Here is a 12,843-nt window from a genome sequence, read left to right as displayed (position 1 = left end):
CCCCATCCCAAACTTCACTTGAATAAATTTGTGGTTAGCACAAGTATGAAGAATTTTGCTTTTCTTGGCTAATTTTTTCTCTCTTCCCCCTTTTTCAAAGGAAAATTCCCCATCTATTGGGATAGCAGTGTTCACTTTGGATAAAGATGACTGGCTGAAGAAGTCCCATTAGCAAAAATGAATTTTGTGTAGCAAAACAGCTGCCCATACCCTCTCTGAAAGTAATAGTCCATCACAGCATACGGGGAACCAACAGATTCTGCAGACTGTTATAAACTTGTTAATTCTTTAATAAATTAGCCACAAAAAATGTGTTAAATAACTAGTAAAAATGCTTAGGAATTCTGTGAGAAAGTCATATGGGCTAGAAAAGTGCATGCTGAATGATATGTAAAAAATACAGGTTTTTAACTCAATTTCTGAGACTTTTACAACAAAGTACAGAGAAAGACAGATTAAATGATGTTCTGACTGCATACACTGAATAAGCCCAAAGGGAACCTCTGTATATAGTTATCAGTGGCACTGAAATCTGCTTAGGAAAGCAACAAGTCTTTTGTTCTGTTGACAACAGTTATTACAATTAATTCATTTTGTGATTGGTATTTGTACTGAGTGACAAGGTGTTATTTTACCTCAGTAAAAGTTAAAATGGTAATACCTACATGTGAAATAACACTGAGTTTGCTATCACTCACTCAAGAAAAGAAAAGACTCCCTTCAGAAATGCCTGCTCAGCCACCACTCCTGCAAACCTGAAGTGTTAGCATCAGGCTTCTCCTGTTCTTATTTCCCCAGATTTGCTTTTTTTGCTCTTCTAAAAGTTTCTTTGGAAGGAAAAAAAAGTTGTCTACTTTTTGCTGGGAGACAGAACAAAGCATAAGTGAGCAGAACAAAGGGCCTCACTGCATCTGGGGTGAGATCCTGGCTGTAGATGCAGGATCTGCAGATGCAGGCTGCCTGCCCAGGGTGCCCCTGCCGAGGGTAGGAGACACAGCATCCCCCAGGCTGAGTCCCACCAGCCCGACTGCAGCACGAGCTGGCACAGCCAGGGGTGGTTCCTGGGGTTGGGGGGGACACAACGACAGACTCCCTCTTGACAGGGTAGGAGAAAGCCCAAGAATGAGCAGTGCCAGGGTGCTCTCCATGCCATGAGAGCCATGAGAAGGAGTGTCCTTCCTCCCTGGAACTGCAGTGCCCTGTGCTGGTGGGGATGCTCTGTGACCCCTCTGACAACAGCGGACTTGCTGCAGTCCTGCTCCTTGCAGGGACACAGGAGGCATCAAGCCCCGAGCAGTCCCAGGTGGGAAGAGGAGGGTCTGCTGTCGCCGGAGGCAGGGCAAGGTGCCAGGCAGATGCTGGTGCTGCGTGAGCTGTGGAGCTCAAAGCAAAAGCTACGAGGCTTCGGGGCCACTTCCGATGCTGCTGAGACCTGCCCACCCCACGTGCCACAAGGAGGGATCTGTGCAGAGGCTGAGGGAAACCTGCAGAGCTGCACAGCACCACCAGGGAAGCTGAGACCCACTGCAGGTACCAATCTCAGCCCCCACACCTGGATCCAGCCCGTCTAAGGAATACCTGTACATGTCAGCAGAGGGAGGGTGCTCCTTAGCAGACCCTCAGCTGCCCACTTTTAGCACAAGAAAAACAAAACAAGGAGCAAGGAGAGTCAGATAACATAAATTTTGCCTTTTGGAGTGGGATCCAGCAAACCAAGGAAAGTTTGCAGCACTAGCAAAAGGCAAATAACCCATTAGCTATGGATATTTCAGCACGTCTCTACTTTTATTATAAGTTAGCCTCTCTAAACCATTGACTTAACAGAGAATCATTATAAATCCCCATTTTGAATTTTTTTATTAGCAGTATTTATCACCTTCTCAAAATCAATCCTATATTTTTAAATTAAAACAAATGACTACTTGTACTGCAATCAATATGAGTACATTTCCCTTTTTTAAAAGGAGAAAAAAATGGAATACAAAGAAAGTCCTCCTTTGGCTGCATCAATCCAATTTCAATATAATTCAATATTTAATAAATATAATCCTCCATGTCTGTGCAGGGAAACATCATAAAAAATGCAAAAGGTTTCCTGGTCTCAAATAACTTGTATGAAACAAAGTGTTTCCTTATTCCTTCCATAAATACTGCAGTCTTAGTGTTTTGTTCTTCCTGCTTACAGAGTTTGCTCTGATTATGTATGAAAGGTGGTTTACATATTTCATGATTAAAAATCCAAAATGCTACCTACCATCTCCAAAAAAAATTATCATTTTTATCTCTTTGTATTTCTTTGACTTGTCATTTTTAAAAGGGCAAAAAGAAAAAAAAGAAAAACCTTATATAATACCTAATTTGTACATCTGTGGTTTCCCTCTGACTTGTGTAGGCACCATATGTTTTTAATTATCATAATAGCCTTAAAGAACCTGTTCAGTGGGAAACACATATGATCCTTTTATTACTGGTTTGTAATTTAAACAGTTTTAACAGAAAAGGTCTGGCTATAAGGGACTGAGAAGCACAAAGGTCTAAAAACCCTGTTATTGACCTCTGAAAGCATGAGTTCAGATCCCACCCACCGAGGTGGGACCTGGCTCTCCCGCCTCTGACAGAGGTAATCAGTCGCATGTGAAACGGCTCTTCGGGACCTTAAAAGACATAATCTCCAATCTCAAATGACTCCACGTTTCAGTCAAACCCTGACACAATGAGACCGGGCTCTATAAACATTATCAGGCGCCCGATCTGCGCTTTCTTCTGCCTGGCAAGAGCTTGCAGAGCGATGGTGCTGTAGGAGAAGCCCTGAGAATGCCAGAAGCCCAGAATTTCAGCAATTCTCATTAGTCATTGCTCTTTCAAATTCCCAGTTTTGTCCTTTATGCAAACGCAAGACTGGTGAGCACGCCAGTATCCCAGTCATTCCGAGGTAGGAATTAAATTTAACAAGTTCAATTCACTCCTGATTCTGGACATCTAAACACATAATCAGCCTGATAATGTTATTAATTACCATTCAAGTGACAACCTTTGACACTGGCATGCTCCCACACCCTCCCTACTCCAACAACTCAAACAGAAAATCAGTGGCATAAAAACCCACAGTCTTACAAACCAAAATTGGAAATAACAGGCACTGAACATACAACAGGGAGTGAGCAAAATCCCCCTTTTCAGAGAGAAAGCAGAGGCTCACACAACAACTCAGTCACTTGACCCAATATGATATTCTGCACATCTTCATCCCCAAACAGATAATTTTCACCCCAAACAAAGATCTGTGGGGAAAGACAGTGGGGAAGGGAGCCTGGCTAGAATTATACTGAGGCTGGAAGTCGTTACGGCTCCATCTCAGGAGATGGATGGTGCCCTCATTAGAACGAAGCTTTATTTAGATGGACAGACAGAATCCTTATTAGAACATTAGGCTGAAAAGTTTAAATGTCAGGAAATACAAAATTAGGATTCTGCAAATAAATGCTGACTTGGAGAAAAAAAACTTAGAGCTCCCTGTGCAGATCCCACTGGAGATACTTAGGAAAAATGCAATCACTCAGGAATGGCAATCTCCTGTGCCAATCTAACCCTTCAAAGGTTATTCTTGGAAAACTGTTTCACAAAAGCCAGAGGAGATCCCTCTTCTTGGGCAAAGTGGTTTCCACTTGTGATCTGACGCTATCAGCTCCATCCCTGGCAGTACACTGAGCCCAGAGGGAAGGGGGGAACTCAGGAAGTGCCACTTCCCACCACACATTTTAGGGTCCAGAGAAGGACATGCTGATGTTGGAATCCAATTTCTATCTGCACAGACCCCAAAACCTGTGAATCAGCCATTCTTTGCCCTTCCCTGTCTCATTTCCCAATCCCAGGCCCTCTGCTTTCTCCAGGGAAACTCAGGTATTTTGCAGTGATGGAAACACAGCTTAATTAACTTGCATACAAAAAAGATGGTCATTGTTTTCTGTTTTACCTGAAAGCTAATGGATCTTGGGATACCAGACGTGGATGCTCAAAATCCCCTCTGGAGCCTTTCTGGTGATTTGTCGTCTCTTGGTTGCCTTTGGTGCACACGGATCTCTGCCGAGGTAATATGTGAGCTATTGCACACTAAAAGCAGATTTTTGAGAGAGGAAGCGCGTGCACACACATACACCCAACACCCACCCAGGCACCCTCCACCCCCTCATCCTGCACCTTGCTCCAATGATCCAATCCTGAGGAGGATCTTCTCATCTCCCTGGCTTCCATGGGTCAGGTAGCAAAGGCAAGGCAGGATTTGTTCCTGAGAGAGCTTTGCATGGGGTGATCCTTATCCCTCATTCCAGGGTCATGGGAAAGGGCTGTGGGTGCTGCTGTCCCCCAGGCTTTGCTGGGACAGACCCAAATATGCTGATGGAAGAGCCATCTCCATCAGCCTCCCCAGGCTCCCTATTCTTTCCATATGCAGCAGTTCCCTCATGGCAGAGGGTCGCCCACCTGCATGTCTTGGGCCTGTCCCCTTGGCCAGGGTCTAGGCCTTCACACTGAACTTTCTAATTGAGGCAGAAGGGGATGCTTATGGAAATAGATTTTCTGCTGGAAAATGTAAAAAAAAAATAAAATAAAATAAAATTAAAAAAATTCTTGCATTTGATCTTCTAAATAAATAAAGATTTTTCTCTTTGTATATTTGAGGATTTTTTTTTCCAGTATGAATTGAATGAAAATTTAGTTTTCCTTTCCCACAGCCTCACCCATAAATCATCAGGATGCAGTTTTCTGGTGAAGCAGAAGTGCTCAGTGTTTAGCTTACAGCATGGGGAGAAAGGTAGGGACCATCCTGGTTGCAATCACACGACCAGAGGACAATCACTGAGCAGGCAAGCCCAACCCTCACACAGATAGGTTTGTGTACCTCTCACACCACCTGCTAAGCAAGTGACTCTGCCAGACTCCAGCAAAGGAGGGAGCACTGCCTTGCCTTTGGAAAGACACAGGATCCATCCATCCATCTGCTGAACGATGTCTGCCACCACCAAGTACAGTCAGCCCAGGGACCCTTCATGCTACAGGTCTCCAGCAAAGCATTTCCACCTTGGCATTTTCTTCTCCCATACATGTACGAACACAGTTCTGCCTTAAGAGAAATCCCAGCTCTGGGCCTGAGAAAACTCTTTCTTTTTCTCTTTAAGGACCCTCCTTTCACAGTAAGGATCCTCCAAATTTCCAAAAAGTGGATAACAACAATACCACTGTGATCCCATCTGCACACAGCAATGGCACTGTAATGCATAGAGAATAAACCACCAAATTCCCACAGACAGCATCTGTCTTACTACAAACAATGGACCATTATCTTGTAAATAATTCTGATTAAGCTGCAGCATTTTCCCCAAACAAACAGTAGGGGAGCAGAGGGTGAGGATTTTTCTAGTGGGAGTGCCGGTTTTCTCCTTCCCCAGCACTGACACTCAGTTTTTTATTCAACTGATTGGCCCCATCCCCTCCCTGCTCTGTCCCCCATGGCTTGGTTTTCATCTTCTGACCTTATCCTGCTGTCAATCATTTTGGCAACTAAGGAGGGAGCCGACATGTTAATGGGATTCCCACCTCTATCCTTTGGGAAAGCTTTTCTGATTTGTTTTTTTCTTTTTCACCCCAATGTACAGTTATTCAATGATTAGTGAATACATCCCCAAACCCTCCCGTTATTAAACGGTTCTTCTGTCAGGGGATGGAGAAATCATCCATGCCACTGGGTGTGTGTTGGTGCTGGTCAGAGTTTGGGGATGTCTGGTTGTGCTGCTGATGTGTCACAGTGCATTTAGCATCTGGATGAACATGGCATGGCAGCAGACTTTGCTGGGCAAAAGCTGCCACCCTCTTCAGGCTCTCAGCAGGGAGAGCAGAGCCTGCAGTGCCAGCAGTGGAGAACAGGGCAGGGGGCTCTCCAGCCACAGCCAGTGGGGTCCCAGCACCCCCAGGAGCACTGCACTCCTCTGCACTCCTGGCAGTTGAACCATCAACAGGTTTACCAGGATAATCTGAAAGGATTTCAGAGAAAACCAAGCACATTGACTGATACAGGGTTAGGTGTGCAAAGGGAAACAAACAAGACACAATTAGGGCTAAGGTGGCCTTTCTCCTAAGGTCCCCAAACTGATCTATGTGGTGGCTGAGAACTGAGGAGAGCCCCCAAAAAATCCTGAATTACATCTTTAACCTGTTCATCTCAATGCACAAACCTTTTCTTGTATGTCTCTCTTGAGAAATGTCACATCTCTGTATGTCTGAAGTGTTGGTTTTCCTTCCCTTCATCCTCTTAACTTGCCTTGTTATACATGTGAGCTGTTTGGGATCAAACACACTTCCTGGCTTGAATAAAAAATAAATAATACAGAGCAGCAAGGACTAATCTAGGATGTGAACATTGAAAAGCAGGCAATAAAAATTTTAACTTTCAGTTGTGAACTGAAGTCAATGCCATTCAAAAAAAAAAAATCACAAACACCAGTTCAGCCACTGGACCAGTGAGTGTGAGCAGCAACACCAGGACCTGCTGAGCACCATGAGGACTGGTCACTGAGCATCACACTGACCCTGATAAGGAGGGACAGACTGTGGCAGAGAGTGTGGCAGGACCTCAGTCTTACCAAGGACCTGCTCACATGGGCACAGGACAGGAGGACCTGCAGGCTGGCAGTAGGCTGAGGAGTGAGCAGCTCACCAGACACATTGCTGAGCCATCACCTGCACCATGGCCATCACCCATCAGCTCAACCCAGCTGGCACTCCATAGAGCCCTGAGATAAAAATTCATGGATTTGGTGAAAAGACATTATGGCCAAAGCATGGCAAAGCTGCTGCAGAGAGCCCCAAGCACCAATCCTGGGTAGAGAGAGGTGCTAAGACAGGTTTTGGTGTTGGGTTCAGGCTCACTCACGCTGCTGGGGCATGGGAGGGATGTACACACCCAACATGTATTTGCAATGTGTGTTTATTTTCATCAATAAATTGTTATAGTTTGCTGGAAGTTAGAGAAGGAAGCATTTGTACACTGAGGGCTTATATAATGTTCTTCATCTTCAAAGTGCTTTACAAACATTAATTAATTCATTTATCCTCACAGCACTCCTACCAGGGAGATAAGTACTATTATTTTCCATTTCATAATGGAGAATCCAAAGCGGAAAACTTATTTTTTTCCACGGTCAGTGAGTGAATCACAGGTAGACCGGCAGGAGGAGTGAGGATTGCCAGCTTCTAAATGGGATCCCACCCCTCCCCAAATCTTTTTTAAACAACTCTTGTTCTGCCAGAGTCATGGCACATATCGGGATATGCCTTAGGTTTTTCCTTCAGTAAGAGATAATTAAGGAACAATTCCCTCTCTGATCCCCAGCATGGCATGCTATTTTCTACCCCACTGTTGCTCTGCAGCTGAACAATGGCTGTTCTATGCAGGGAACGGCGCTACAGACGCCCCGGATCAGAGGAGATCGGCTTAAAGAAACTGGCTGGGCCTGCGTCTCTCTCCACGGACAATGGGGCGGGTGAGGCAGCTTGGGTGCAAATGCCTGACATGGGGGGGCTTCAAGAACACCTGTTTGTAAATGGCAATGCTCTGGGCAGGGGCCTCTGCTAGCTGAAGTCACTCACATCCAGCGCACCTATCTAGAAGTTTCATGTAGTAGGAAAATTGCTGTGGTTTCCAGTATTTGGTCTCAGTTTTAAGCGTAGTCTTTTCGCATTGGCGTGGGAGGGATGCACAGTGCTCGTAGTTCACCTCTGTGGTGCTGCTGTTAATAAACCTCTTTCCTGTCTGCTCCTTGCCAGCAAATGTGTGGCTGCTCCAAATGGCAACAACAATTACTGTGAGCTTGGGAGGCTTGATTTCAAGGCATCTCAAAAAACAAAATTGTGAGCGGGTCTTCCAAGGAAGTGTTCAGATCAAGGAATTTAAAGCAACACTGGGGATGACAAAATGGGAAAAAAAATTATAATTTCTGAGAAAGACACCTGTTACAATCCTCATTAGAGAAGACCTTGGCCACCCTGATTTTTTTCCCACTAGTTTATGTTTTGACAATAACAAAAATGCATAAAGCCCAAACTTTCTAGGTAATTTCCTAGCTCAAAAAAGATACATTCATTAGCAAAGTACGCCATGGTTTATGCAGAAGACATGACCACGTCCTGCTGGGGAAAGGCCTGTACCTAGATGTTTCTTCAGAACAATCAGAACAATTGTTTAGTGATAAATGTTTTTTGCATATGACTCATCAACCCTTGAAAACAGGATTTCTTATATAATACAAGTGCTGACACAGCCTTCACTTCAGTAGTATGACTGCAGCTGTATAATTACAACTTTAGATTTGATGTTACGGACCTTAGGTTATGCCATTCAGACAAATGCTCCATTGTATTATGGAGATATTTTTTCCTTAGTCATATTGCCCACAGGACAATAAGGACTATATTCACAGCTCACTGCATAGAAGTTTAGGCATGTAACAGCCAGCGGTATTACACAAAATGAGATTATACCCTATGGGGGTTAAATGGATTCATAATTGCCACTTTTTGTCTTTTTTTTTTTTTTCATTTTTGCTCCTAGTTGATACTTTTTTGGAAGTGCTCTCCAAATAAAAGGAAGAACAATCTCACACTGAGTCTGGATAAATGTTACAGTTGTCTCACAAATGCTGTATTATTTCTAGCCCTTCCAAAATAATATAATTGTCCTACTGCTGAACTACAGATTTTTCTCAGTATGACACAGAACACTAAAATGTCAGGTCCTGACTCATAGTGTTTTGGTGGAATAAATAAAAAGTACCAATATGCTATTCAGAACTGACAGCATTAATGAAGATGTGACACCAGGAGCCCTAGTCATGCTTTCCTTTGGCTCCCGTTGTGTGCTCGGCGGTGCACCGAAAAATGGGCCACCTGTTACGGGCCCCATCCTGGAAACACTTACCACAGACCTGGGTGATAGCACTGGGACTGGCACGGCTCGTTGCTCGTTATCCTACGCTGGCTTTGCCTCGGGAGAATGGCACATGGGGCTGAGGAGGGAGCCTAGTCCCAGGGTGGTTATCGCACGTTCTTTCCATGAGAATTCAGGACTATCTGCAGTATCGAGGGCTGTGACTTCGCGTAAGGCTGGGCAAGATTAACCAAGAGAGATCACTCCCAGGCTGTATGCTCCTGTATTTCTCCACTAGGATAGACGCTGAATCCCCATTGCTGACTAAGGCTGTATTTCCAGCTGTAGGGGCTGGACATAAGTATTTAGCTCACCCTGGCCAAGCACCCAGGCACTAATACTTACATACTTAATCCACCCACATTGCTCATTTTCAACCCAGTGGCAGCCACAAAAATTACTGTTGGATTTTAACAGTGACAGAGGAGAAGCAGGTCCACCATTCCCAAGACATTTTCTCTGCCAGTGGAAACAAGTCTAATGCCCCCCTGATATACCTGCCTAATCATACTTGGCAACATTCTAACGCCTCAGAACATGGCATTTTTAATAAATAGCATTTACAAGGCCAACAAGAAGCTTTGCAGAGTTTGCCTCTCAAAGCATCAAGCAACTGTGGAATGCATGAGTGGTCTTTGGTCTACAAAAAGGTACAACAGTTTCTCAGAGAGTTTTTTTGAATGAATTAACAAAATGACTCAAAACTGCACTAATGGTTAACAGCTTTTTTTTTATTAGCAACACTGAGATAAGTTATTGAAGCATTTTAGTATTGTTTTACATTCCATTCAGAAGTGACCTAACTTGTAACTCCATATACATTTAAAGATATAGTTTGACACTTATTCAGAAAGCAACAATTATTAAAACTTACATACCTTCATTACCAGGAAACCTTAATATATTTTCTAATTACTTCCAACAATACTCTATTCCAAAGCACATGATAACCCACTAGAAGTTTACACATTTCACTTCAATCACAGGTTTTAAATTGTGGATGTCAGAGTGCTGTTCATTGAATTTTACTGTCTTTCTTGGTTAATATTGGAAAACCTGGCACAATATATTAAGCTAGAAATATTGCTTAAAGAATATGAAAAAAGATAACTACAGTATTTTTTCCTGCTAAAGCATTACAAAATACAGGACCATTAAAAACTCAAATAGAAATGACAATAAATAACCTTAAAAATGTTAAGAGAATTTTCACTCATACTAAAGTCCATTCCCTAAGCTTGCCAAACACATAAATAACAGAACATATTCAGGACCTCTATTTTTGTACTATTATGATGGTTTGTTATATATTGTGGATGTATTGTGTATACATATATTAATGCTTACACTTAAGGTATATATTTTTTTCTTTGCTGAAACAATTAATAAGCCTCAGGTAATTATTTATCCCTGGCACTACAGGTATCTAGATGGGTGGGAGCAAACCTCAGAAATTTCAGATATGCAATACTGAGCATAACAAGATCATCTCTGCATAAAGATATCCTAAGTTCCTTAGATTACAAAGATGAATTTGGTTATTTATTTCTGAAAGCCTGTAACATAAAATTATAATTGCTGTCAAATTAATTGTTTAAAATTGGCCTCATAATAGGTATTAATCGTACACTTAGTTTTGACTTACAAGAATGTCTAAATTGCTCGTGTTTATGAGTAGTTATAGGAAATACTATATCTCAGACACAAGAATGTATATTCCTGAACCAAAACACAAACCAGAGCATTGTCTCACTTTGGAAAGACCTGGAAACATCTCTATGCCTTGGCCTAATCCTAAATTATAATTTAAATTTGACCTGGATATGACAAAAAAAATAAGAATATATTGTTTAGGAGATGAAACTTAGAGTAAAATCATAGAGCTCTAAGCTTACATCATTATTTTGTCTCTGCAAAGAAAAGAAAAGCCTTTCTGTGCTAGGGATTTGCCTTGGTGCGGCTGGCCACTGATGTCTGAAATCAAGGCACATACCAAGGCCTCCTTTTGCAAACACAATCCCCCTTTCAGATCTGGTGCTGGGAGGGACTGAATGCCTCCAGTCTCACTGGGAATAGAAGGTACTCAGCACTTAGCTGTATCAGATATTTTAGGGGTTAATTTCCAGAAACATAAATGGAATGGGAATGTCACACCACAATATGAAAAACGGTAAGAACTTAAAGTTTTCAACAGTAAACAAAATGGTGATACCAAACTTATCACCTGACTGATTTCTGATACAACAAAATACAATCAAATTAAATTACACGAATATAAGCAATGAAATTTAAAGTCAAATAAACATAGGACCTGATTCTGCAATCCTTAGTCATGTAAGTAGTCCTACTCATCGAGAATGAGGGATGCAAGATTGGGCCCTTAGCTTCTGCTTAGGAAGTCAATGTTGATTCAGACAGTATCTTTTCTAGCCAAAAATATGCAGCAAAAGGAAAGTAACATAAACAAGGCTAAATGTCAACAGTGTTTGCAGACTTACAGACACCATCCATTTGTTTGTACTGAAATGACTAGCGAACCATTTGGCAAATACAATGCTATTCACAGACCAGCCCTTTTATCCAGCAACACAAACTTCACTGGATCACTGGCATTCCCAGTTAATTAAAAAAAGGAAGCAAGCCATATGAGTTTGGTTTGATATTGCCATGCAAATGGCACTGCGACATCCAGAAGTGTGTCTGAAACCCGGGCGGGGGCCGAGGTGCTGCTCTCCGGTTCAGCAGAACAGTTCGTACTCTAAAAGCAGGCCTTGGACCTCCTAACTGAAACTAAGAAACCTCTTCAAAAGCACGATAATGGGGTAAAGAAAAGTCTGCTGTAAAACTTCCATATCATTTCATTCTGCCTTGAAGGAAAAGAATATTCTGGTTACTCCTCCAACTGCAGATCAGTACAAAGAGTTACTTAAATGCATTTCACACTTTAAATGGACAGGAGTACTACAATTTGCTGCAGTAGAATGACCTTCCATTGCCTTGTAGGTGTCCTAGAACTTCAATATATCAGGCCTTTTGCTTCTTAATACAGATTTTATAATTTAAAAGAGCTGCAATAAGGATTCAAGTGAAGCCACCACAAACAATTAAAAATCTTTTCCCGTGTTTCACATGTTGGTGGTAGTTCTGAAGGGGTTAGCATTATGATCTTTTTGGTTTTGACACCTGTGGCAATAAGCAATTTACAACAACTAAATTCACTATTTAAACATTGGGGTAGAGCACTATAATTATGTGACAATAAAGCTGTAATAATCTGCCACAATCGATCTTCCCCTTGCCCAGCCCTCTTGTCTGCGCTGCAGTTCCACATTTAGAAGGTATTTCAGAAAGTTACAATGCTGAACATTTTAATAATTCTGTGCAATGCTGAACACTTTCTGCTGCAAAGGCAACTGAAAGTGCTCAGACCTTTGCAGGATCAGAACTCCAAAGCTGCTCCTATGCATCAGAGGGGCCCTGCCCTGTTTTCATACAGTGAAAGAAGTGATAATGGGGTGGAGCCTGTGCAGGAGAAAACAGCACTAATTGCAGAGGAAAGCAAGCATGAATGGAAGCAAATTAGATTTACAGAGACAACATGGAACTAATACTTTTGGACATCATTAAGTGTGGGTTCAATAGCACTAACCCATTAAGCAGCCAGCTAACGCCCAGGACTATCTCTGGCCAATAGTTCCGTAGCCCACCAGCTCTTCCTGGAAAGCCTGAGTACTTCTCAAGGAGGAAATGTAAGTAGGGAAACTTTACCATCTTTGTGACAAAGCAGAAAAATTTAAAGGGGAGGAGAGAGAAAGGAAAGGGTCTTGTCATAAAGCGCCTTGTGCAAAAAAAACAAGTAAATTAAT

General features: G+C 42.4%; 1 protein-coding gene across 3 annotated transcripts in view; it reads right to left on the bottom strand.

Annotated features, from left to right (window-relative positions):
* The window catches only part of ZNF536 (zinc finger protein 536), a 340,785-nt gene that overhangs the window by 100,940 nt on the left and 227,002 nt on the right, over positions 1-12,843 (bottom strand). Inside the window, exon 8 of one of the 3 annotated variants that reach the window (XM_027663896.1) lies at positions 9,688-11,844. The exons of 1 other annotated variant lie outside the window; for it this stretch is intronic. In XM_027663896.1, coding sequence (XP_027519697.1) covers positions 11,831-11,844 — 14 coding nt within the window. In that variant the 3' untranslated portion in view covers positions 9,688-11,830. Of the gene's footprint in view, positions 1-9,687; positions 11,845-12,843 lie in introns of those variants that run through there. One more of the 3 variants, XM_027663897.1, reaches the window with a different exon arrangement.

This window comes from Corapipo altera, unplaced genomic scaffold, assembly GCF_003945725.1.
Source record: "Corapipo altera isolate COAL_440 unplaced genomic scaffold, ASM394572v1 224, whole genome shotgun sequence".
Taxonomy (NCBI): domain Eukaryota; kingdom Metazoa; phylum Chordata; class Aves; order Passeriformes; family Pipridae; genus Corapipo; species Corapipo altera.
Note: the sequence above shows the minus strand (reverse complement) of the source record. Positions and strands in the feature narration are given on the sequence as shown.